This window comes from Carettochelys insculpta, chromosome 30, assembly GCF_033958435.1.
Source record: "Carettochelys insculpta isolate YL-2023 chromosome 30, ASM3395843v1, whole genome shotgun sequence".
In the NCBI taxonomy this organism is placed as follows: domain Eukaryota; kingdom Metazoa; phylum Chordata; order Testudines; family Carettochelyidae; genus Carettochelys; species Carettochelys insculpta.
The window spans coordinates 15,058,263-15,079,477 of record NC_134166.1 but is presented as its reverse complement, the minus strand read 5'-3'; the positions used below and the strand labels follow the sequence as shown (position 1 = coordinate 15,079,477).

Here is a 21,215-nt window from a genome sequence, read left to right as displayed (position 1 = left end):
GGCGGGGGGGGGGTTCGCCAGCCGGCCTCCCACCTCCTGCACCAAACCTGAACTAAACGAACCTGATCCCACCCCAGGAGACATTTCTGCCCCACGTCCAGCTCGGGGTGTGAGTCGTGCTGGGATCATCCAGCCCTGCAGAGGAGTAACACATCTCGGCAGCTCTCTCTCGCCCTTAGCTCCCCGGCTGCTCGCCAGCAGAGAACCCCCTCGCTCTGGGTTTAACCTTTTACAGGCAGCCCTTTGTCACAGCCCCCACAGTAAGGCTCCCTAGCAAGCAGCAGCTCTGGTGTTTACGGGAGACCCTACAATAACACACCGTCCTGTACCGAAGGGACACCCAACAACAAGTAGAGCAACGAAGGGTCCTGTGGCACCTTATAGACTAACAGAAAAGTTTAGAGCATGAGCTTTCGTGAGTTAACTCACTTCTTCAGATGCTGGTCCAGCATCTGAAGAAGTGAGTTAACTCACGAAAGCTCATGCTCTAAACTTTTCTGTTAGTCTATAAGGTGCCACAGGACCCTTCGTTGCTCTACAGATCCAGACTAACACGGCTACCCCTCTGATACTTGCCAACAACAAGTGTCAGTGCCAATTCAGAACCCCTCCGCCCCCAAATGTCCCACCGCCCTGGTGGTGGACTCTGGCCAGCGCCCCACGTCCCAGGGCAGAGGGAGGGGAGGCAGCCCAGCCCTGTCCCCCCAGCCGTTCCCGTTTTCAGCAGACGACGCAGATGGAGGGCCAGGGCCGGGGCCGGTTCATCTCCTCTCTCAGACTCTGCAGCTGCTGCTTTAACTGCTGCACCTCACTGTGGAACCCCTCACGCTGCAGCCGCTCCTGCTCCTGGGGACAGAGCCACGGGTTAGCGCCAGGAACGGGGCCGAGGGGGTCCACGGCTGGGAGAGAACCCAGGAGTCCGGCTCCCAGCCCCCGCACTCACGCTGGGCGGCCCAGTCCCAGCTCCCCAGGGGCCCACAGCAGGTACCTGCTGCTTCAGGGCAAACGCTCCCGTCTGCTCAGCCACCAGCTGCCTCCTCTCCTCCTCCATCTTGGCCATCAGCTGCTGGACGTGATCCTCGTGGCTGCGCTCCTGGTCCTGCCGCTGCTGCTCCGCCCTGGCCTGCGTCTCCTGGAGCAGCCGGGCCTCCCGCTGAGCCGCCTCGGCCTGCGCCCGCTCCACTGGGGGAGGACACTTGGTCAGGATCATGGGGTCCTGGGGGTGCAGAGCCCTGGCCTGGGGTCCCTGCATCCATGGGGCGCTGGGTCTCTGGGACCCAGGTGGGGCTGTGAGGATGAAGAGTCACCACCCTGCAGAGCCCGGGCATCTGTGGGGCCCAGGAGTTGCAGGAGCTATGGGGCCACAAGGGTCAAAGGTCGCTGGGGCCACGGTGTGTGGAGGAGGGGTGAGTCTCTGGCCCAGGGATCACCAGACCCACAGGCCACAGCGGTCACAGGGCTACAGGCCCCTCTCTGGAGTCACCTTCAATCTCCCTCTGTCTGTCCGAGAGGCTCTTGTCCGTCTGCAGGATGGTCTGGGCCATCGTCTCCTTGGACTTCAGAAACTGCTGCAGCTCCTCGGCTGCCTGGGGCCACAAGGGAGAAAGGGGTGAGACGGGCCCCCAGCCCCTCACCCCGTCCCTCGCACCCCCCAACAGAGGGGCCCCCAGCCCCTCGTTCCGTCCCTCGCACCCCCCAACAGAGGGGCCCCCAGCCCCTCGTCCTGTCCCTCGCACCCCCCAACAGAGGGGCCCTCAGCCCCTCCCTTTGCCCTGGAATATCCCTCCTTCCGCCCCCAATAAATCAAGGGATCCAGAGCCACAGCTGGAGACAGGACCCAGGAGTCCTGGCTGCCAACTCCCCCTCCTCCCAGTGCTGTAACCAGCAGACCCCTCTCCCCTTCTTTCACAGCCAGGGCCAGACCCCAGGGCTCCCAGCCCCCGTCGATGCTATCGAGCCAACTCACCATTACCCCCTTCCCTGGCACCAGCTGGTATCTCTCCACCACGGCCTGCTGGTCATCCAGGAGGCGCTGGTAGCCTCCAGGCACCGAGTAGCTCCCCTGCTGGAGCCGCTCCTCCAGGTCCTCTGCCAGCTCCATGAGCACAGCCCTGCATCGGTCCGAGGACGCCAGCTCGTTCCGCCCGCAGAGCTCAGAGCGCTTCAAATCCAGCTTGTCCTGCGAGAGAGGAGATGGCAGCCGGTGTCCCACAGAGCCAGCAGCGCAGCCCCCATGGAAAGGGAAAGGTCCTGTGCCCCACACCCTGCCCCACGGAGCCAGCAGTGCCCACACTGGGGCCAGCACCCCTCAAGGCCCCACGCTGCATTGCCCCGTGCATCATTCCAGGCTGGGACAGGAGACTGGTGATCCTAGCACAGGGGCCCGGTACCTTCAGCTGCCACTGGTATCGCTGCTCATCATCCTTGAAGACACGGGCCATGAACACCCGCAGCGCCTCCTGCTCGCACAGGGCGTGCAGCTCCAGCAGCTCCGGCACACTCTCCGTGGGCAGCGCCGCCCGCTGCCCCAGCAGCTCCTCGTAGGCCGCCAGCGCCTCGCCCACCGCCGCCGAGTTCTCAATCTGTGCCAGGGCCAGCACCGCGTTCTCCATGCAGGGCACTGCCCCGCTGCGAATGGCATCCACGTAGGTCACCGCCAGGCTGCCCAGCACTGCAGGAGGGGCAGGGTCACCGCCAGGCTCCCCAGCGTGGCCGGAGGGGCAGGGTCACCACCAGACTCCCCAGCGCGGCCGGAGGGGCAGGCACCTTCCTGTACTGGCTTAAACCCCTCCAGCTGGCCAGCTGCTCCCTGCCCTGGCTCTGCAGCGCCCACACAGCAGAGCCTGGGATGTGTTCCCCCCGACCCTCCCAGAGGCACCTGTGCTCTGCACCCCAGGTTCTGCTCAGGATGTCGTTCCATTTGCTTCCGGCACAGCGAGGATGGGTTTGCAGGACACTGGTTGGGAAGGGACGATGCACTGCACAGGACTCTGTTTGCAGGTATGTTCATTCCTGCAGCTGGGCGGCAATGTGGTGTCTGTCACAGCTGTGCCTTAGCGCACACAGCCAGGATGGGCTGGGCTGGGCCGGGCTGGCACATGACAAAAGGATCCTGACCTCCCCGCTTCCTTCCTGGGCTGCTGCTAACCCGGACTCCTGGCTGCTCTGACACTGCAGGGGCATGTGAGCCTGTCACTTGGCACTGGGCTCTGCCTGGGACAACTAGCACGTTCCCAGAGGATCACCAACCATTCGTAAATTCATGGACAGCCTGTAAAAAATTGGCCGAAATTTGACACATCCATAAAAAAATGTAGGTGTCTGTAAATTTCATAAAAGTGCAATAAAATTTCAAATCCAGCAATTCTTCTGTAGCAATTAAATTTCTCCTGTGCTGCTTCAGCCACTGTCCTGCGGGGCGGCAGCAACTGGACATTTTAGCTGTTTATTTAGCTCAGTGGTTGAGGTGTTGTAACGTGAATCACATGATCCACATGATGTTATTATCCGCATTCTCCTGTCGAGTTAGCATCAGCACACTGGCAACAGGACTGACAGTGAAAGGGGGTTAAATAGCTTATTGTTCTCGTGATGTAGCAATGATGATTACTCGTCACTTTTGGCCATTTACGTTGTCATAACACAGTGTAAAAATGACATCTGTAAAGATTTGTCTGTCTGTAAATTTTTCCTGTTTCCTCCATAAAAGAAATTTCTGGGGGTTGGCAACCCTGGTTCCCATTCGGGGCGATGGGGATCAAAGGATCTCGCCATCTGCAACACCTTTCCCAGGGAGGGAAGCAACTCGCTGTCACTGACGCCCCGCCCCAGCTGACTGCTGCAAAACCCTGGGCCTGGCCTGGGGAAGGACGGACTGAAGCCCAGCTAGCTGGTGCCTGGCCTGGGGAAGGACAGACTGAAGCCCAGCTAGCTGGTGCCTGTGCTGGGGAAGGACGGACTGAAGCCCAGCTAGCTGGTGCCTGTGCTGGGGAAGGACGGACTGAAGCCCAGCTAGCTGGTGCCTGTGCTGGGGAAGGACGGACTGAAGCCCAGCTAGCTGGTGCCTGGCCTGGGGAAAGAAGACCTGGCGTGCTAAGCTGCAAGCCAGGACAGACTGAGTTCGAGAACACGGCAGCTCCTCCGAACGACACTGAGGCTGCGCAATCACTGCTCTGCTGGTTGGTTTAGTCGCTCAGGAATCCACTTTTGTCTGTTTGTGGGGAACGACTTATTTGTCTCTCTCGGAACCAGCATGTGACGTCCCTAATGGGTGGCTGAGAGCCAGGCAGGTTGCAGGGGCGGGGGGGGGGGGGTGTGAATTTCAGGGTGCTGGCGCTGTTCGAATCTCTGCACAGCACAGACAGCACAGTTTGGGGTTTGCACCCCGGCGGGGATGGGCTGCACATGCGAGTCTGCCAGGCAGAGCGGAGCTCAGCCGGGTGTGGGGGGCTGGTTTGGAGCATGGCTGGTGGAACAGGCAGGTTCAGTGGCTTCCTGAGAGGAGGGCGACCCCGTAACACTCCTGTCTCCATTCCCTGCCCCCAGGACACCCCCGAGACCTGCCCCGTCCCCTGCCCAAGAGAGTCACACTCCAATTCCCACTTCCAGGGCTGCCCGCCACTCGTCCTCCCGCCAGGGCCACACCCTGATCCTCCCCACCCCCAGGGCGCCCCAACCCCCACTCACAGGTGCCTGTCACCACATGGCCACCCGGGAGGGTTTTGGGGCCCGCGTGCCGGTGGATGTAGCTGCAGAAGAGACGCGCCTGCTCCAGGAACTTGGGGCTCAGTGCTGCCTCGGGGAGCTCCTCCAGCCGGGACAGGTCGCAAGCCAGGGCCGGGCGGTCAAACACGAAGCACTTGCGGGAAGGGAAGTATTGGCGCAGGAACTTCTTGGGCAAATCCAGCTTCTCGGGCTGGCCTATGAGAGACAACCAGGGTCAGAGCCCAGAGTCCAGCCTGCCTGGTACCTCCTTCCTCCCCGCACTGCCCCGATCACACCCCTGAGCCCTCCCCCACACTGCCCTGATCCTACTCCTGAGCCCAGCCAGGCTGGTACCCTCAGCACTGCCACCCCCCAGCTCTGCGTACGTGGGAGACACGGGCCTAGTACTCAGGGAAGTGGCCCCGCCTTTCCCCATCCCCACCCCGCCCTGCCCCGCCTCTGCTTGCACCAAGGGAATGGAAAGGAGGGGCAGGCACACCGACCCCCTGCCAGCAAGGGTGACGGGTGAGGAGACACTCTGAGCCTCACCTGCCTTGGTGCTGGGACATCACCTAGAGCCGCCAGCACAAACCCCTCCAGTGCATTGTCAACAACTTACGACCTCTAGCGGAACATGACGCTGCGCTCCGAGGGGCTCTGTTCTCTCCTGCAGACACCACCTACCCTCAGGAAATTCTCACCAGCATCCACAGGCCACACCACAGCGATACTCAGCCTGGAACTTTTCCTCCCAACAAACCCCGCTGACAACTTGGTCCACAGATTTATTCCGGAGACACCATTGCTGGACCGAACCACGTTAATTACAGCATTAGGGGCTCATCCTCCTGCACCTCAGTCAATGTTATCTACGCCATCATGTGCCAGCAATGCCCCTCTGCTATGGATATCGGACAGACTGGACAATTTTGCGGATGACACAAAACTAGGGGGAGAGGTAAAGATGTTGGAGGGTAGAGAGAGAATCCAGAGGGACCTGAATAAATTGGAGGACTGGCCCAAAACAAATCTGATGCAGTCCAACAAGGAGAAGTGTAGAGTCCTGCACCGGAGGCGGAAGAATCCCAAGCATTGTTATAGGCTGGCGACCGACGGGCTCAGCAGCAGTACAGCGGAAAGGGACCTAGGGGTTATGGTGGATGAAAGGCTGGATATGAGTAACCAGTGTGCCCTTGTCGCCAAGAAGGCTAACGGCATACTAGGGCGCATTAGGAGGAACATTTTGAGCAAATCTAGAGAAGTGGTTATTCCCCTCGATTCGGCACTCGTGAGGCCACATCTGGAATATCGTGTCCAGTTTTGGGCCCCCCAGTACAAAAAGGATGTGGATTTCCTGTAGCAGGTTCAGTGGAGGACAACAAAAATGATTAAGGGGCTGGAGCACAAGACCTATGAGGAGAGGCTGAGGGATTTGGGCTTGTTTAGTTTAAAGAAGAGAAGACTGAGGGGTGATTTAATAGCAGCCTTCAACTTACTGAAGGGGAGCTCTAAAGAGAAGGGTGAGAAATTGTTCTCGCTGGTGTCAGATGGCAGAACAAGGAGCAATGTTCTGAAGTTACAGAGGGGGAGGTGTAGGTTGGATATTAGGAAAAACTGCTTTCCCAGGCGGGTGGTGAAGCCCTGGAATGTGTTGCCTAGAAAGGTGGTGGAATCTCCATCCCTAGAAGTTTTTAAGTCCCATCTTGACAAGGTCCTGCTTGGGATGACTTAGTTGGAGTTGAACCTGCTTGAAGCAGGGAGCTGGAGACTAGATAACCTCCTGAGGTCCCTTCCAGCTCTGGGATTCTGTGATCACTTTGCCAAAGAATGAATGGGCACAGAGCAGACATTAGGAACCTGAAGACACATAAAGCTGTCAGGGAGCATGGCAGTGCACTGGGCCGTGCTGTTACAGACCTGAGAATCTGCACCTTACAGGAAAGAGACTTTAACAGCAGAATACAAAGGGAAACACGTGAACGGCAGTTTATGCTCAAATTCGATACGTTGAGGCTCGCTCTGAACAGAGACACCAGCTCCCTCCCGCGTTACACAGCAGCTCCCCAGCTTCGGCATTCCCAGCCATCTCAGGCAGGGCCCTCAGCAATTCGCTCCCCTCCTCCCAGCTGTGCCCCCTCGCCTGCTGTCCTACGTGCTACAGGACCGCGGGTTGTTTTGTTAGACCAATATTAGCCATAGATCTTCTGCCATTAACCAGAACACTGGAACTGCCTAATGCCATTCTGAGCTCCCCCAAAGGAGACCTGCCCAGAGCCAGGGACGAGCAGTTCCTGCTGCGCAGCCTGAACAGAACAACTTGAGAACACGCCCCGGAACCCGCCGTTCACCCCTTTACCACATCTAGGGCTGCCTCCAGAGCCGCTGCTGTTTCCCTGCAGAAACCCTCACTCCCGGCCACAGGAGGGGTTCTGGTGCCTGGATCTCAGCTTGGCACCAGTTCCGTTGGGATTTCACCTTCGCCTCCCTGGTGGCGTGGGGGGCGCTGCTCTGCCTGGCGCCAGCATTCTGGACCCCCAGCTGTCGTCACCCCCTGGGAACCCCCATCAGCTCAAGCTTCAAGTTCCCCCAGGGTCACAACCTGGAAATCAGTAACTCTGGGGGTTGAGCTGGCTGCTTTCGTTTTGTTTTCTCTCTTCCCCGTCAACCCCCTTAGGGGTGTGGCTTTGGCTTCCCCATCTCTGCAGCAACACTCCTTAAGGGCTACGTCTACACTAGTGAGTCTTTTGAAAAAGCTGGGGATCTCATGAAAATTTCCCCGGCGCGTCTACACACAACATGCGATCTTTCCCTAGAGCACGGCACTTCTCGGTGATCCTCTTCGTCTCCCAGATCAGGAGATTCTTTGGGGGAAAAAAACGTGTGTAGACGCCCCGGGGGCCCTCCTGGCGCCAGATTTGCTGACCCCTGGCCTGTGCTTTGGAAAGCCAGGGGCTGTGCTCATCCAGGGGTTCCTGGCAGAACGGTTGTGATGTGAAAGTGGTGGTAGGGAGGTGCTCAGTCTGGGGCATACGAGGTGGCAGCTTAAGGTGCTGTTTGTCTGAGCCCCAGGGCACCCAAGCGTCGCAGCTTGGCACTGCTGTGCAACCAGCCTGCAGAATCCAGGGCCATCTAAGGGGGCAGCTTTTGAGTGCGGATTAACCGCCCCCCTCGGACGTGCTGGGGGGAGGGGTGTGTGTTCGTCAGAGTCTGGGGTGGGGAATGAGGTCCCACAGGCCGGCTCCACTGGGAGGGAAGGGGCAGAGGGGAGAACTAAAGCTCCAGTGAGAACACAAGTGCCCAGCCGCGCACTGACAGAAACACCCACCCTCCCGCACAAGGGCAGCCCTCAGACTTGAGCACAACGGGCTAATCTGGTAACAGCACCTCCCAGCTGCCCTGACCAGAGTCCTGGGCCCAGCCAGACTGGTAGCCCCCTCCCCCGCCCACCAGATCGGACCCTCCCGCGGGCCCATGCGGACCAGTCCCTGCCCACGCTTGGCACCTTGTCTGCGTTTCAGGGCGTTCTCCAGGTACTCGTCCTCGGTGATCTCCCGCCCGTCCACAATCAGCTGCAGCGAGAAATCCCGCACGGCCCACACGAAGGCCGGGAAGAACCGCACAAACTCGGCTGAATCCTCCCCCTTCTTCTGGCCGCCCTCACCTGCCGCCTTCACCCTGATGCGCTCCGTCAGCTCCGTCACGTAACTGGGGCCAGCTGAGGAACAGGAGATGGGGTGTCCCCGAGCCCAGCGCCCCCAGCCCTGACCACACTTCCCCAGGGACAGGACCCAGTGACGGCCCTGGCTACTGGCCCCATCCCAGACCCTCGCTCTCTGGTTATGGGAGGGGAATCCCAGCTTCCTCCACCTCCCGAACTCCTGGGTCCCTCCCAGCAGGGGCAGGATACTGCAGCTTCTCCAGGGCGTACTGGTCGATGGTGCCCAGGCTGTTGTAGACCAGGGTGCTGCTGAGCAGCACGGCCAGCACGAAGATCCAGGCATCATTCTTGGCATTGCCCTGCAGAGGGTGGGAATTGATGGGTGTCAAAGTCAGAGAACATAGCAGAGCACCCGGGCAGGGGGAGGATCGTGGGGCTTCGGGCAGGGGAGACGGACCTGTGCCGACCCTGGGTCCCCAGTCTCCCCACCCAGAGCCCTCCCCACATCCACCATCCTTGGTCCCCCAAGTTCTCCCCAGACCTAGCCCCCCTTCCTGGCTCACCTTCTCCACGTCCCCCAGCCCCTCGGTGTCCAGCAGCACCAGGGTGTGGCCGGCCTGGCAGGGGTGGGGCAGGCACCATATCCAGATGCCCTTGGTGTGCGACTGGATGGTGGCGCCCAGCGAGAACCCTGCGGGGAGAGGGGCAGAGATGGGACAGACACAGCAAAAAGGAACCCAGGAGTCCTGGCCCCTTCCCCGCCCCCACTAAAACACTCGGCCCTACTGCCCTCCCAGTGTCCGGAGAGAACCCAGGAGTCCTGGCCACGCCCAGCTCTGGGAGTGTGGGAGGGGTCTCAGGGCTGTGGTAGAGGGTTGGAGTGGGGGGTGCATCTCTGAGGCAGTGCCGGGGGGAGGGGCAGAGGGGAGGGGCTTGGGGTGCAGTTTGCCCCAGGACTCCCCCATTCTCTCTGCCCACAGCAGCATCGGGGCGGGTGGGGAAAGGTGCCCTGCCCCAGCAGGGCAGCCGGGCAGGGGCTCTGAGCAACTAGGCCCGTCTTTAGGAGGTGGCTCTTACAGGGAGCTTAGGTCTTGGCCCAGCCCCTCCTGCTCTAACCACTGGACCCCACTGCCCTCCCAGAGCTGGGGTCACAGGGGCCGGTGGGACCGATCAGCTGCCGCTGCCCTGTCAACCCTCCTCCCGGCCCTGGCTAACCCCACAGGCCTTTCCACCCCCACTGTCCCCCTCCCCCTCCCCTGCCCAGCTCAGCCCCACATCTACCCCACCCCCAGCTGGGCAGAGCGACCCCCCACCTCTCCGGGCCTGGCCGGCCAGCTGGTTCATGAGGAAGGACTTGCCGGTGCGGTACAACCCGGCGATGGCCACCACCACCACGGGCTGGCGGATGCTCTGCAGCAGGGCCAGGGCGCTCGGGTTCAGCTGCAGCTCCCTGCCCGGGTGGTTCTCAACCAAGCACACGGGCTCGTCCCTGGCTCCTGGCCCCGCACCCACCTGGGGCTCTGGCAGCGGGGGCTGGGCAGCGCTGGGTGCATCCTGGCTGGGTGGGGCACCCCCAGCAGGGTCTGGCGGGTGCCGCGGGGAGCAATCGCTGCCTTCCGGCTGGAAGCAAAAACCCCTCTGCTAAGCGGAGCCTGTCCCCCCTCCCACCCCCCCGCATGGACCCCCGGGGCCCTCCACCTGCCCCAGGTGAGCCCTTCCCCCACTACCTCCTCCCACCCCCCGCATGGACCCCCGGGGCCCTCCACCTGCCCCAGGTGAGCCCCTCCCCCACTGCCGCCTCCCACCCCCCACATGGACCCCGGGGCCCTCCACCTGCCCCAGGTGAGCCCCTCCCCCACTGCCGCCTCCCACCCCCCACATGGACCCCGGGGCCCTCCACCTGCCCCAGGTGAGCCCCTCCCCCACTGCCCCCCTCCCACCCACTGCACGGATCCTCTAGGGCTTTTAGGGATTGGGGCAAATAGATAATAGGGATGGTGCTTGGTCCTGCCAAGGGGGCAGGGGACTGGACTAGATGACCTCCCAAGGTCCCTTCCAGTTCTAGGAGACGGGTGTGTTAAGATGACGATAAGCGAACAATACATGTAGGCAGGGGCAAGAGCAGAAAGGCCAAGGCAAAAAACAAGCTCAAATTAGCTAGAGGCATAAAGGGTAACAAGAAGACATTCTGTAAATATTTTAGAAGCAAGAGGAAGACCAAGGACAGGGCAGGGACATTACTCAGTGAGGAGGGAGAAACAATAGCAGGAAACTTGGAGATGGCAGAGGTGCTTAATGACTTCTTTGTTTCAGTCTTCATCAAGAAGTCTGATGCAGGAATGCCTTACATGGAGGATGCTAGCGGGAAGGGGGTAGGTTTAGAGGATAAAATAAAAAAAACAAGTCAAAAATTACTTAGAAGAACTGGATGTCTGCAAGTCACCAGGGCCTGATGAAATGCATCCTAGAATACCCCAAGATACAGAAGGTACGGGAACCTTTCACTATCATCTTTGAAAAGCTCTGGAAGTCCGGGGAGATTCCAGAAGACCACAAAAGGGCAAATATGGTGCCCATCTATAAAAAGGGAAAAAGGAACAACCCAGGAAACTACAGACCAGTTGGACTTCTGTTCCAGGAAAGATAATGGAGCACGTAATTAAGGAATTCATCTGCAAACATCTGGGAGAAAATAAGGTGATAGGTAACAGCCAGCATGGATTTGTGAAGAACAAATCATGCCAGACCAATCTGAGAGCTCTCTTTGACAGGATAACAGATCATGTGGATAAGGGAGAAGTGGTGGATGTGGTATACCTAGACTTTAGTAAGACATTTGACACGGTCTTGCATGATCTTCTTATCAATAAACTAGGCAAATAAAACTTAGATGCAGCTACTATAAGGTGGGTGCATAACTAGCTGGATAACCATTCTCAGACTATAAGGTGCCACAGGACTTCTTGTTGTTTCTGAAAATACAAACTAACGCGTTCTCAGAGAGTGGTTATTAATCGTTCCCAATCACGCTGGAAGGGCATAACAAGTGGGGTTCCGCAGGGATCTATTTTGGGACCGGTTCTATTCAGTATCTTCATTAACGATTTAGATACTGGCATAGCGTACACTTAGTAAGTCTGCAGTTTTTACCAAGTTGGGAGGGGTTACAACTGCTTTGAAGGACAGGGTCACTGTAGTAAGCACAGGCCCAGTATGAGGCCTTAGGCCTGAACCAAAGTAATGCATTCCTTTACCTCACAGCTGCACTTTGCTTTCTGTTAGCAAAGTCTTGACCATTACTTTGGTTCAGGCCTAAGGCCTCATACTGTGTACCTGTGACAAGCACCATTCAAACAGGAGCCCCTGCCTTTTGGCCAACAAGAAAGGGTAATACTGTCAGTAAAATGATCATCCCACGTGAACGCTTGCAAAGCTTGTTAATTGACCTGTTTCCCTCTGTGAAGTTCTTACAGCTAGATATACATGACTTGGTTGCAAGAACTAAGGAATCCCTAATACCAATAGCCCAATTGATTCAACAGCAGATAAGTGAAATTGATGTGGTGCACCAAGAGGTGGAAACACCCTGGTGGGCGATTCCAGAGGATGTGACTTTACATCCAGTGGTCCGCACTCTACGCGTATTCCTAATGGGGATCCAGGCACTAACTGTTGTTGTGTTGATAGGAATGTGCTGCTACATGATCCGTCAGACCAAGAAAGCTAAGTTACAAAGTCGAGTAAACAAAGGAATGGAAATGGCAATCAACACTGCTGTGGGACACCCAAACAGTCATCACATGGAGTGAGAAGTTATAAGACCTACACTCCATATATATCCATAACCTACATTAGTATATCACAAAGTGATAAAACCTACATCCTGTATATCCCATATGCACATTTATTCCATAACACACATTTGTATCTTTGGGATAGTCTCTATATCCCCACGAAGCCCTCAGTAGGACAACAAATAGGTGCATGACACACCCCCTCCCCACGAACTCAAGGTCCTGGTCCTAACATTCCCAGGCCCACCATAAGGGACTAAAAAATAATTGGATAATAAAATCTGCCTAATAGTCGTACAAGGGAATGTGCAGACTAAAAAGACAGATGGGGCACGAGTGTATGGATGGTAACTTAAGATAACCACACAACAGTGTTTAGCTCACTGGGTTATCTTTAGTCCATACATTACGCTTTTCCGGGGCGATGGGTAAACATCCTCCCCATAAAAAGACAAAAAGTGGGGGAATGTAGTAAGTACAGGCCCAGTATGAGGCCTTAGGCCTGAACCAAAGTAATGGTCAAGACTTTGCTAACAGAAGGCAAAGTGCAGCTGTGAGCTAAAGGGATGCATTGCTCACAGAAGCTGGAAAGAAGAGGGTTGCTGGTGCATAAACATATCTACCCAGCATAGTGAAGTAGGTACATGGTACCAGAACTCCCTACCCCAGAACATCCCACAGATAAGAAAGAATAGGCCAATCCATCCCAATGACAGGGGCAAAAGGGTAATATGACGGATAGAGTTGTTTTGTTCAAACCAACATGTACAAAGGGGGAGGCGGCACCTGACTACGTAGAAGGGTTGTACCTCAATACGTCAGGAGTGATGTGTAAGTTGTTTGTACCTGTGTGTAAGAATGTAATCCTGGGATGTGGTCTGGGTCCGGCCAAGGGGGCAGTGGAAAGTCCCACCACTGACTGAGCCGAGTCCATTGACCGTGGGTGCATATTTGTAGTATGCCCTGACTTAGACTAAGAAATCTACAGGGAACTACTATTGTATCCAATACGGCAATAAACCTGGCCGATGCGCCTTCGCACCTTACTAGACTCTGTGGTCATTGGGGGTTCTCTTCGGGTCTGCTGTGTCGGCTATCTGCAGAGCTGGGGCAGCGCACAGAGGGAACACATGCACGCAGCCGAGTGATACCAACATTGGAGAGAGCAGAGCACCACGCTGGTGGCAACTCTGACGACAGTCACAACTCAAAAACATCTGGACAAACTGGAGAAATGGATTCAGGTAAATAGGATTAAGTTTAATCAGGACAAATGCAAAGTACTGCACTCGGGAAGATAAAATCAGCTTCATACATACACAGTGGGAAGTGACTGTCTAGGAAAGAGCCCTGTGGAAAGGGATTTAGGGGTCAGAGTGGACAACAAGCTAAATATGAGTCAACAGTGTGACGCTGTTGCAAAAAAAGCAAACATGATTCTGGGCTGCAGTCACAGGAGTGTTGAGAGCAAGACACGAGAAGTCATTTTTCCACTCTGCTCTGCCCTCGTTAGGCCTCAGCTGGAGTATTGTGTCCAGTTCCGGGCACCGCACTTCAAGAAAGATGTGGAGAAACTGGAGAAGGTCCAGAGAAGAGCAACAAGAATGAAGAAAGATCGAGAGAACAGGAGCCATGAGGGACGACTGAAAGAACTGGGCTTGTTTAGTTTAGAAAAGGGAAGACTGAGAGGGGACAAGATACTGGTTTTCAAGCACCTAAAACAGGGTTACAAAGAGGAGGGAGAAAAATTGTTCTCCTTGGCCTCTGAGGACAGAACAAGAGGCAATGGGCTTAAACTGCAGCAGGGGAGGTTCAGGTTGGACATTAGGAAAATGTTCCTAACTGTCAGGGGTCAAACAGTGGAATAAATTTCCTGGGGAGGAATCTCCATTGTGGAAGATATTTAAGAGCAGGTTAGACAGACACCTACCAGGGATGGTAAATGGTGCTTGGTCCTGCCATGAGGGCAGGGGGCTGGACTCGATGACCTCTCGAGGCCCTTTCCAGTCCTAGTGTTCTAGGATTCTATGCCCCTCAACCTGCCCCCAGGTGAGTCCCCCGCCAGTGCCCACCTAGGACTTCCCACATGGATCCCATGGGACCCTCAACCTGCCCCCAGGTAACCCCCTCTCCCTACCACCCGTGCCCAGTCCCCATCCACCACACAGATCCCATGGGAACCCTCCCCCCCGTAGTCCCTCTGCATCCCCCAGTGCCACCCGCTGCCCATTGCATGGATCCCAGGGGACCCACCCCCATGAGCCCCTCGACACCCCTGGTGCCACCTCCTATCTGCTGCACTGATCCACCTCCCATCAGCATCCGCCAGCCCCTCCCTCACCTGCAGGGCACCGCAGATCTCACTCAGGAGAATGGGCTCATCCCGGGACAGCAGGTCCACAACGCACTCTAGGAAACCAGCCAGGACTGGAGAGAGGGGACAGACCAGGATTAAGTGTGGGCGGGGGGGTTCCCATCTAGTCCATCCCTCCATCCCAGCCTGGCTCAGGTCCTGAGGGCTGTGCTGCCCCTGCAGGGTAAGCTATGAATCCTGGGTTCTGGTCCAAGTTCTGCACTGGGGCTGGAGGAGTGCGGGCAAGTCGGGAGGGGGGGCCTGCTTTGTGCCTTAGTTTCCCCTGTCCTACAAAGGGGTCCATGGTGCTGACCCCTTGGAAGTGGATGGCTGGGAAGGACTAGAGAAGTGCCAGGGATCATTACTGTTATGGCAGCTGAGCGCCTGGCTTGCGGCAACTGAGGCTTGTGACTTCCGAGCCTGAGGATGGGGCCAGACCAGAGGGGTTGAGGGGCTTTGGGTCTCTGCAATTCCAAACAACGCTGTTTTGAGTCAAACCCTAGAGTGAAGCAGCTCAAAAACTTCCAGCCAACGGAGAAGCCCAAACCCTGCCGGCCCCCCGACCAAGGGCCCAAAGCTCTGGGGACAGGGTTTGGCTTTTGTTCTTTTCACCTCGGAGCGCCAAGTCGCCTTGCTGCGAGAAGCCAGGCTTCTGCCCTGCAGGGGAGTCTGGGGGCTTCCCCTCTCCCACGACATGGAGAAAGCAACAGGAGCTCAGGGGAACGTCTCTGCTGCCGAATCTGCGCTTGTCACCGACCATTGAGCCCCACAGCAACCCGGGGCCTGTGATTCCCCCGGCATTACTGCTGCTACGTCATGATCACATCCCCAGCCCCACCGCGCTAGGTGCTGCACAGACACTGCACAGGCTGCCCACCCGCCCGGCCAGAGACTTACCCTCCCCACTAGCCGCTCGGTTCCCCACCACGGCCTTAGGGCGCCGGCTCAGGGCATAGTCCTTGAAACGCCCCAGCTGCTCCAGGAACGTAGGATGCAGCTGCTCGGCAGGAGACAGTGGCTTGCCGCGCCCACCAGCTGCTTGGGGGGAGCAGAAACGGAAGAGCTTCCGGTGGGGGAATAACCTCTGTATGCAGCTTGATGGAGAGTCCTCCGAGTCTGGTCAGAGAAAAGGGGGTGGGTAAACCTGCGCTCACACTGAACAGCCTGGGATGCTGGGAACAGAGATGTGGCTGCCTTGGGATGGCCATGAGGACTGTTCTAGAAGGACCCCTTGCCCAGTGGGTAGATGCAGCCACCTCTGGGGTGGCATGCATGGGCTGTTTCTACACACACCCTTCATCCAGCATGCAGATGCAGCCACCTCTGGGGTGGAGCATGAAGACTTTTTATACAAAGACAATGCACCTTGCGGCGAGCTGAGTGCTGAATCCAGCTCATGGCCTGCAGCTTCCAGCATCTCATCCAGGCAGGGGTCAGGTGCCACGTCCCGCAGGCACCACACGAAGTCGGGCAGCACGCCGCTCAGGAGGAAGCTGTTCTCCCAGGAGCACTCATCCAGCACTCGTACCATCTGGGGCAGAGCCCTCACGTACCTGCAGGGAATGCCGTGAAGGAAAAGACAGGCCGAGCCTCGGAAACCAACCCACGCTGGGGGGCATTGGGGCCTGGATCCTTTGCCCTCTGGTTCAGGTTCCAGGGCTCACGGTCCAGGGAATGGGGCAGGGGGCCTGTCCCCTCCAGGGCAGGGCTGTGCTGGGAAGGATACGTCAGGCGGTCGAGCTGTCTCTGGGGGTTGTCCTCACCCCGGGTGTTATAGACAAAGACGCTGCTGAGCAGCACGTTGAGGACGAAGAGTTGGGAGAGCTTTGTCTCATCAGCCTGCAACAGCACCGAGAGGCACGTGAGCAGCGGCCTAACCACTGCACCCCACTACCACCCAGTGACATGGGCAGAACCCAGGCAGCCTGGCTCCCAGCCCCCAACCATGCACCCCACTACCCCACAGTGACATGGCCAGAACCCAGGCAGCCTGGCTCCCAGCCCCCAACCATGCACCCCACTACCCCCCCAGTAACAGGGAGAGAACCCAGGCAGCCTGGCTCCCAGTCCCCAACCATGCACCCCACTACCCCCCCGCCCCCGGTGACAGGGAGAGAACCCAGGCAGTCTGGCAGCTGAGGTGGGGTAAAAACACCCGGCTGCAGGTGCACCGCCTGGGGCTCCCTGACATTGATCCCAGGGGCCGGTTGTGCTATGCACAGGCCGGGGCTGCTGAGCTCACCGGGGGCTCCCAGCCCACATCTGACACGTCCAAGACTGGTGAGTAACAACACAAAGGGGAGGAAAGCGCCGGCTGGCCCTGCGACCGCCGGGCGGGGGACGCCTGCTGGGAATGCAGACCATTGCCGGCCAGGTCTGCAGGGCCGCGGACGAAGCCGGGAGGGCTGAGCACATGTGCTCCTGCCGTGTGGCCCACAGCCCCAGGCAAGCGAGGGACTCGGTGACCGACGCCTCCTCCCAGGGCCAAAGAGCGGCCGTGGCTGGCAGCAGGCGACTGGGAGGAGGGCCCTGCTTCGCGGGGAACCAGAACTGCCCTGGGAGCTCTCAGGCCCGGACTGACGGCTCTGCTCTGTGCTTATTCCCAGGCTCAAGCTGCAGCAGGCGGAGCAGACCAGAGGGTCGCTGCTCTGCCCCGGCCCAGACCGGCCCTGGAGGAGCCAGCACTGAGGTACAGCAGATCTGGACACCCCGACGTCTCCCGTAAGCCACCCCAGCAGCTCGCGCTGTGTGAGCAGCCTGAGGCTGAGGACAGGCCCGGGGTAGCGCTGTGACATGCCGGAGCCGTCTGCGTCCTGGGAACGTGGAGCTACAGAAGGCGCCTGCAAGTCGGGAGCAGCGCTCCAGGACCCCGGATCCAGGGCGGGGCCCACAAAGGCCAGGGAGACCGTGTGCAGCTTCAACTTCTTGAGAGGCCTGTCGAGCCCCCCGGTGCCGGAGAGGTCTGAGGCCCCCGTGGCCTCCGGGGTTGGAGAGGTTTGGGCGTAGAATCCTCTTCTCTCCACGGCCTTGGGAGCCACCTCCAGGGCCCCCCAGTGCAGGAGCTTGGTCTAGCGCCTGACCCAGGAGGGTCGCTGAGCGGGGGAAGGAGAAGTCTCCACAAACTGCAGCAAGTAGCCCTGAGCTATTATACCCGGGACCCAGGGGTTCCAGGTAACATGGCCAGGCCGAGCGGCAGGGACAAGAGGCTGAGCAATGGATGGGTGGGACCCAGCCACTGACAGGGACGTGTCTCTCGGGCGCAGCCCGGAACGCTGGGTGTGGCCCCCAGGTGCTCAGCGGGCGCGAGCTGGGCTGGCAGTCGAGGGGAGAAAGGGCACCGTTGGCTACGCCCGATGTCCTATCTCCTGCCAGGTCCCTGCTGGGCTGGCCACGCCTGACGGGGGCTGAGGCTGGAATGGTTTCCTGGTGATCGCAGGTACACCTGGCCAGTGGGCGAAGGGCGGCGTTTGGGCCTGGCCCGTGGTGCCCGACGTCCGTTTGATTGGAGAAGGGCCCAGCGGTGCCAGGGGAGCTCCTGAGCCGAGGCTGGCATCTCCTGTGAAAGGCCTGGCGCTGAGCCAGGAGCCACGTCGTGCGGACACCGCCGAGGTGACCACATTCACCACTGGCTGCTGCTGTCCCGTCCTCTACCCGGTCCCGAGCTCCTGAGCCTGACCCCAGAAGGGAGCCGGGAACTGCCAGTGGCCGTCCCAGAGGCTGGAACCGTTTGGCCCAGCAGAGCCGGCCGGCTCACCGCCTGGTACTGCCAGCAGGGCGTTGAGTACGTTTTCTGCCAAGTACATCAGGGTTTCTGGCCTTTTGGGGGCAGAGGTGGTGGGAACCGGCTGGTCCCTCCCACGGGGCGCCACTCCCACCAGTGAGCCTGGCAGGCAGGAGAACAGGCCCTGCACACCTCTGGCTGGTCCATGTGGAGAGAGGGGTGCAGGACAGGGTCTGCCAGAGCCACCTGAGGGCCCCACATGAGCAAGCGCTCAAAGAAAACCCTGGATCCCAGCCGCCACCCTCACCCTCTAACCACTACACCCTACTCCCCTCCCACAGCCAGGCAGAGAACCCAGGTGTCCTGGCTCCCAGCCGCACACACTCCCCACCCCCACACTCACCACTAGAGCCCCTTACCTCTTGCTCCTGGAACCCCTCCGTGTCCAGCAGCACCAGGGTGTGGTCAGGCTGAGTCGGGTGGGGCAGGCACCACAGCCAGATCCCTGGGGAGCGGGGGAAGCCTGTGGGGAGAGCGAGGGGTGCTGACTGGGGTGGGGGAGGGGAGTTGGAGAGGCCCAGGTGGGTGGGGGAGGGAAGGCTGGGGGGGCAGGGAAATAAAGGGAGACCCAGGCAGCAGGGGTGAGGGGAGCCCTGGGAGTCAGGGGATGTGCTGGTACAGAGGCAGGGTAGGAGGGGTTGGGGAGGTGCCAGCCGGGGGAGGAGAAGAGAGTCGGGGAGGTGCCGGCAGAGCCGCCAGGAAGAGCCCCGGCATGGTGGCCAGAGCACCCCGGCACTGCAGTAGGACCCCATAAAGCGAGACCAGTGCTGCCGGGGGCCCGAGTGAGCCACAAAGCTCCAATTCCCAGGCCAGCAGGACCCCTGTGACCGCCCCACCTGACTCCTGACATCCCGGCCCAGTGCCCAGAGAGCCGCCCTCAGCCATGGAGATGCGCCCGCAGGATGAGAACGAGCCCCCCACATCAGTCACAACCGAGCCCTCGTTCCCAGCCCGGCTTCCTCATCCCACCGGGGCTCTCACCTGGCTCCCCCTCACCTGCCCCCTCCCTGCTGGGGCTCCCCTCTTTTCCAGGGCAGCTCCTCAGGCTCTGCTCTGACTTCTGCAGCTGACGACCTCCACAAGGGGAGCCAGGAGGCCAGCCTAGGTGCTGCCAGTTCCCCCCTCTGGCAGCTGTGTCCTACACGCCTGCCCCATGCTCCCCTCCCCTGCCCAGCCCTCTGGGGCAGGCCGGACCCCTCTGGCAGCCCCCATCTGTGCCAAGGATCCCCCCCGACTCTGGAGAGCTGCTTCAGTCACATTTGGGTTTCCTGCCAGGACGCCCCATCCCAGCTCCTTTCTCAGGAGTCCCACAAGCTCAGCTCTCAGCAGTGCGGGGAGGAGGAATGGGAGCAAGCCCAGGCGGAGCGGCAGGGGACACGCAGGAGGGGTTGGACCACAGGGGTGGCAGAGGGAACAATGGGGGGCCCTTCACCTTCCCCGTCCCCTGCCAGCCGGTCCATGAGGAAGGATTTCCCTGTGCCGCAGGGCCCGAAGATGGCCAGGACATGAAGAGGGCAGCTGAGGCTTTGCAGCACATCCAAGGCGGTGGGGTTCACCCGCAGAGCGCCAGAGACGGGCACTGGCTCTACCAGGCAGAGGGGCTTCATGGCTCTTCTGGCACTCGGGGGAGAGAGGACAGTGTTACATGAGAGGCCACAGCTTGGATCCCCGGTGCCACGGCCTGGCCCCACAGCCCCAGCCCCAACCCACGCTGGGGAAGGAGAGGCTGGTACTGCAGCGTGATTGGCTGCCTGGTACCACCAGTGCCAGGCCCACCCCAGCCAGCACAAGGAGAGGTGTGGCAGGGACCCGCTCTCCAGCCTCACGGCCCCTCCCCAGGAGCTGCCTGGCCCTGCTCACAGAGGGGAAACAGCCACGCCAGGGACCGGGCCAAGCTCACAGGAGGCAGCCACAGGGCTGGGGACAAATTCCAGCCCCCTGCTCTCTCCCCGCAGCCTCCACTGGCAGAGAACCCGGGAGTCCCGCTGGCAGCCCCTGGCTGTAACCGCTAGGCCGCTCTCCCCTCCCCGAGCTGCCAGAGAACCGACACTCTGAGGTCAGGAGGGGCCCACACGCTCATCTCCGCTTTGACCTCCGGCTCTTCCCAGGCCACAGCCCCTCGTCCGCCTCGCTGCTGGCCCCGCGCCTGGGGCACAGACCCCTCATTTGCACCTGGGAGAGCCCCGGGCTGCGGGCACAGGACTCCGGGGACCTCTGCCCACCGGCCCTGGGGGGACCCCCTGCGCCCAGCCCCCCCCCGCTCTCACCACTGGTCCTCCCGCCCTCCCAGTGCTGCGGAGAGAGCCCAGCGCCGGGCAGGGGCGGGCAGCGCTCGGGGCTTTCACTTTCACATTCCCTTTCCCTCCTGCCGCTTCCTCCGCTCCCTGCACCAGCGAGCCCGGGGGGCCAGGACGCCTGGGTTCTCTCTGCGCCCCGGGAGCGGAGCGCGGTCTCGTGGTCAGAGGCGGGGCCGGGGGCACGGGGCGCTGCCAGGACTCCTGGGTTCTCTCCCGGGCAGGGCTGGTCCCCGGGGCGCAGGGGTCTCTCACCGGGGCCGGGCGCTCGGGCAGACGCCGGGAGAAGCCCAAGCCAGGGCAGCGTCTCTCCGCGGCTCGCTGGGAAGTGAAAGGAAGAGCCGCCGGCAAAGACACCCGCAGCCGGGGCGGGGCGGGGCGGGGCGGGGCGGGGCCGGACTCCTGGGTTCTCTCCCTGGCGGGCGGGGGAAGAAACCAACCACACTGGGGGTCAGAGCCCCGCGGGGTGCGGCCAAGTGGGGGGGCAGGAGCGGAGGGGGGCGCTGGCAGCCGCGGGGGGGGGGGGTTTGCTGTCCCGCACGCAGAGACCAAAGGGGGTAACAGTCCCCGGGGTGTGGCCCCCCCGCTGGGCGCGTACAGCCCGGGGGGGCCAGACGGGGGGTAGTTTTAT

General features: G+C 60.0%; 1 protein-coding gene across 2 annotated transcripts; it reads right to left on the bottom strand.

The window, feature by feature from the left end:
• Positions 1-526: 526 nt before the first annotated feature.
• On the bottom strand, positions 527-20,894 carry LOC142003523 (guanylate-binding protein 1-like). 2 transcript variants are annotated; one of them, XM_074980545.1, is made up of 17 exons: positions 20,840-20,894; positions 19,723-19,904; positions 18,650-18,753; positions 16,236-16,348; positions 15,875-16,062; positions 15,407-15,625; positions 14,498-14,583; positions 9,676-9,982; positions 8,926-9,053; positions 8,612-8,721; positions 8,207-8,409; positions 4,687-4,920; positions 2,391-2,671; positions 1,967-2,179; positions 1,484-1,586; positions 989-1,182; positions 527-846 (listed from the first exon to the last, which is right to left on the bottom strand). In XM_074980545.1, exons 2-17 carry the CDS (start codon positions 19,895-19,897, stop codon positions 721-723), a joined length of 2,784 nt encoding a protein of 927 aa, XP_074836646.1. In that variant the 5' UTR covers positions 19,898-19,904; positions 20,840-20,894; the 3' UTR covers positions 527-720. The 2 variants fall into 2 exon arrangements, with proteins under 2 accessions (XP_074836646.1, XP_074836648.1); XM_074980547.1 differs by having other exon boundaries at positions 19,723-19,910; positions 20,840-20,871.
• Between the last annotated feature and the right edge of the window lie 321 nt (positions 20,895-21,215).